At 34.6% G+C, this 4812-nt stretch overlaps 1 protein-coding gene across 6 annotated transcripts in view; it reads right to left on the minus strand.

Moving 5' to 3' along the window:
* The window catches only part of LOC107609831, an 8774-nt gene continuing 4974 nt past the window's right edge, over positions 1013-4812 (minus strand). For 3 of the 6 annotated variants that reach the window (XR_002351179.1, XR_002351176.1, XR_001613288.2), the window contains exons 4-9: positions 4705-4768; positions 3152-4168; positions 2931-3068; positions 2238-2455; positions 1913-2122; positions 1013-1472 (exon numbers count right to left, since the gene is read on the minus strand). Coding sequence is in view for 1 of the 6 variants with exons in the window: in XM_021107371.1 (XP_020963030.1) it covers positions 4670-4768 (99 nt within the window). In the remaining 5 variants the exon portion in view is untranslated. Of the gene's footprint in view, positions 1473-1912; positions 2123-2237; positions 2456-2930; positions 3069-3151; positions 4169-4197; positions 4769-4812 lie in introns of those variants that run through there. The other 3 variants (XR_002351178.1, XR_002351177.1, XM_021107371.1) reach the window with 3 other exon arrangements.

Here is a 4812-nt window from a genome sequence, read left to right on the forward strand (position 1 = left end):
CAATTTTTTGCCGGTTTTTTAATTACCAGTTTTATATGCCTGCTCGGTCTGTTAGTGTTATTAGTTTGCGGTTAAACCGATCTGATCGACCGGTCCAGTCCAGTTTCCAGGTTTATTGTTGAGAACAAAAACCGCTATCAATTAAACATCAACACATTTTGCGTTCAATAGTGAAGTTGCAATATTTCATCTTTTTATTTTATATTGTTATTAAAATTAATGGAAACAACATAATACTACCAAGTTAAATGACAATATTAGAAACAAATTAATGAAAACGGCTTTACTATAAAGTATTAATAAAATAAAATAACAAACACTATCGCAGTAAAGGAAAACATATTACAAGTTTACAACAGATAATCACAAAAAAAAATTTGGAAATTGAATTATGGATGGTTGTGGTACTTTCAATCTATTATTGCTCATAAAGCCACTCAAATTCAATATACCCCAAAAAAAATTTGAAAAATAATAGCTAACCTCTGTAGACCAAAAAAATTTCCAAAATTAAGTTTCAAGTATAGTACTTTAGAAGTCTCATCTTAGATCAGTAATGGCAAAAGAAATATAATGCATATTAGTAAATGTAAATGGATCTTAGTACCTTTGGACATTTTGGCCCTTCATTGACATTACTTGATAAAGGTCTTATAATATAGTCCACATACTTTTTTACTACCTAATAAAGGTTGCTAGAATCACATAAAAGAAATTTATCAAAACTGCGATCCACAGCAACACAGGCAAATGCCTTATTGTTAACAGACAACGATCTCAAATCCGTCAATTGACCAGGCTTTAGCTTGGGATAAGCTGAGTACAGGTATGAAGTAATCAAAAAATCTAGCACAACATCTCCAGGAAACTCCAGACGCTGCAAAAAAAGAAATGTCAGGTTACAACAGATAAATAATCAGTGTCGTAACGGAGTTCTCAGATTTATAGAGTACAGAAATAGTTCCTATCATAACTGAGATATTGGGGTGTACAGTAAAGGATCCTTGCCTGGTAGCAACCTCCTCCATGCTTATTGTTACAAGGATGCACAAATGGCTGAAGAAGCAGATCCTTATGAATGAAGTGATATCCCAACTTATCTTCGAGGGAAAGAATGTTTATACATCAGCAGAGAGAGGACTATAGCCAACACTTCCTCGGCAAACATTAATCAATTGTGAGGCTATAAAACCAACTTGTATGCCAAGCCACGTAAGAAATACAATTGCAGCTTTAAAGTCACTGTCAACTATAAACGCTCTGACCAAAGCTTCAACTGCATCAGCAATTGTTTTTATATATAGCCAGTGGTGATTTTTATTGCTCTGGATTTCATTTGAGCTTCCTTGCTCCTTAACAGAAGTTAAACATGATTGTATACTTTCTTCCGTTTCATTGTTGCAGACTATCGGGCAAGGACGGCCAAATGCGTAGAATTGACAGGGATCAACCGCCTGATCATGTATATAGACCTGGGATTATAAGGCAGGAAGGTAGAGATAAGTTGGTAACAAAATTAGGAATTCTAAAGCTTCTATCAAGGTAGAACACACATGAAAAGCAAAGTTACAAGCCTTCTGTTAGTTTCTATATTTTCACCCTTTCAGACTTTCTACAATTTTTCAAGACCATTTATCCTTGTTAGTACTTCCAAGTATGGTAATCTTTTCTCTGTTAAACAAAGGTTTCATGTCATCAAAGAGAAAAATTAGGAAGATCCAAATCCCACAAAGCATGTCTTTTATCTACTAGCCAATTTTAGCATATATTAAATTATTTGACAGCACATCTAGTGACCAAAATTAGTTGCCCTGTATATCATATAAATTCAAAGGAAAGGAGAATCCAAAATAATCAATTTTGCTATATAGGTATTGAATATGTTGGTTGAAACTTGAAAGTGTAACTTCACCTGCAAATTGCGTTTAAGAGCCAACTTATACAAATTGGAATTATTTACAACATTAGAACGCCTTGCAGTAAGGTCTCCTTCATGAAGACTGTCATGTGTGAGGAAAAAATGGCGTGCAACAGCAAATTTGAGAAAAGCATCTCCAAGCACTTCTAGTCTTTCAAGCGAAAACCGTTCCTAACAGTTCTCAGTGTTGAGATCTTCAAGAATCTAGTAGTTGTCACAACTGTTAGTAACTCTAAACCACGACATTCTTCCACACAGTACAAGAACAATAGCAAATGAAGGAAATAGAATATAATACTTATATATCTATAAGAAGTACCTCTGGCCTTACTGTATGGGAGTTAATTTCAGCTGCCTCTGGGAAGAATGGAGACAGCATTTGCTTGAGTTCAATAGCAACCAGTAAGTTTCCAAGACGATTCATAACTGAGGGTAGCAAAGATATGGAACTACCCATATCCTTCAAAAAACCCACAACTTTCAGTTCGCAAAGCTCAGGAGGCAAATCAACAAAGAACTCCTCCAGCTTCTGTGGCTCTGTTATTGACAGTTAAAATTACAATAATGAGAGAAAAATCCGAAGACAAAAAAAAATTCAAAATCAAGACATAAAGTTCATAGTCAATATGAAATTCTTAAAAATGCCCAGGCATGTCATCATGATCCTTCTCTCCCTACCAACAATGGGAAGAGACAATATGGAATATTAGATATAGTCCTCCTATTGGGACAAGTATCGGCATTGCAAAAACAAAGTCATCAATAATCTAAGATAACTAATTAAAGTTACTTAAGATTTAAAATGATGGAAAGTTTAAAGGAATCTCATCCTCAATGGCTTATGGTTTTTGGTCAACCAGTTCTCGAAATCACTAAATGAAGAAAAAAAAGGTAGCCTATGTGTGGCAAATCAAGAATCATAGTGGAAAATGATGAGACATATATCTTAGTGTCACCTAAATAATTTAGTCAACAACAGCTACTAATATTCAAGGAAATGCATATTACACACCTTTCCCTTCTTGTCAAAGGGTAGACTTCTGTGTTCAATCATCTCTTGAGGTAACTTTTCAACATTAGTTTCATGAAGAATGGAGATAACAGATGAACCTTCATGTTTTTCAATTCGAAAAACTTCATAAGGTGCAACCTGTTGAGAAAATAAATAAATAATAATTTTCTAGCTTACTCATTAAACTAAAGCATATGAATACAGATAATTGTAGGACATACCTTGGTTGTGAAACCATTAGCCCAATTCACTTCCATGTTACCATCTTCGAAACCAGTAACATTCCCAACACATCACAGGAAAGGATTATCAGGGAACTCATCTACACAATAAACTTGGTTCCCATCTTCAAGAGAAGCCTCCGCCTTCAAGTCAGTCACTGACTTGCCATTATCTTACACAAGAAATTAAGTAAGTATTTCATGAATCAGTTTAACATGAAGCCAATCCTTGAAACTATCTAACTAATACAAGGTTAGCATTGGCTGACAGCTCTGTGAGTTATGGTTAACAGATTGGCTTAGAGCATGAGAGAGATTTGCTCTCGGTATAGGTCAGAATTTCTTTGACCACGCTCACTATCTCAGATTTTAGAACTATATCAGATTGAAGAAACAAAAAATCATGAAAATTTTCAGAACAATATCAAATCAATAACAAAATTTCCAAACAATATCAAATCAATAACAAATAAATTCAGAACTGTATCATAATTCAGGCAAATCAAATTCATGAAAAATAAGTTATCTAAAAAAAACCCTCAGGAGGGCAGTTCCAGAACTGTTTTGCTATAAAAGGGGAGTTGAGGGAAGGGCGAAAGCGAGTCAGCTGCTTGAGGGTGAGAACGACGGCGAGCGTACGACTTCTTCGACGGTGAGAACGAAGGTTGGGGACTGGGGGGGCACTAGTGAGTAAAGCCCGCCTTCTTGGTGTTATCATCGTTCTGCTTCTTCGTCGCCATTGAAGCTCAAGCTCTGAACTCTGAATGGGGATGATTGATTTTGAGTCTGAGCAAGCCGTGAGACAGCTACTATCATTTGAGCCGCAAACACAATATCACCAAAACAAAAGGAGTAGTCTGGGTGCTCTACAAGTTCGTAGGCGCTCACAGTTTTCTTCGTTTTTTCTCCAGCAAAATTATCTTCATTGGAAATGGAAACAGCTTTCCATTGTACAGAGTTGAGTTGATTTTTTTCTTTCAATTTCAGGGAGAAATGGGACCGGGGTGAATTGAGTTTCTGCACAAAGTAAAGTTATAGAAATTATATATTTATCCCTCTTATAAAAATATTTAATTACAAAATTACCCTACTTTAGTTAAGATATTAACTCTTATTGAGTTAAATTAACTCAAACTAAAACCAAGCATCCAATTAAAACATGCCACGTCAGGAGGGGTAATTTACATGTTGAAATAGAGGGGATTGGGTAGAACTCACCAATAATATAATATTTATTAGTCATATAACATTACTCTTAAAAATATACATTGAGAGTGGATATTAGACAAATACAAAAAACATATAAAAATAAAACATGCACAAATATATACATTGAGAGTGGATATTAAACAAATACAAAACTCTAACATATAAAAATAAAACATGCACAAATATAAGACAAGTAACCAACAAGATAAGTAAGATCTCAATTCTTCTCATTGCTATTTACTCAATTATTAAGTTTGTATGTGTGATGATGTATATTTTCTATTCCAAATTCCCGCATATTATTATAAATTAATAATTGAATGGATAACAATGAGCATGATAACCTGTGTTTATGTGCCTTGCAAGAATAACAGATTTCGGCGAACTGGATATTTTAGTGGCGGAACACTACCAAAAAAAAGTTGGTTAATACGGCAATTTTCTTGGATAAT

Source organism: Arachis ipaensis, chromosome B07 (genome assembly GCF_000816755.2).
Source record: "Arachis ipaensis cultivar K30076 chromosome B07, Araip1.1, whole genome shotgun sequence".
In the NCBI taxonomy this organism is placed as follows: Eukaryota; Viridiplantae; Streptophyta; class Magnoliopsida; order Fabales; family Fabaceae; genus Arachis; species Arachis ipaensis.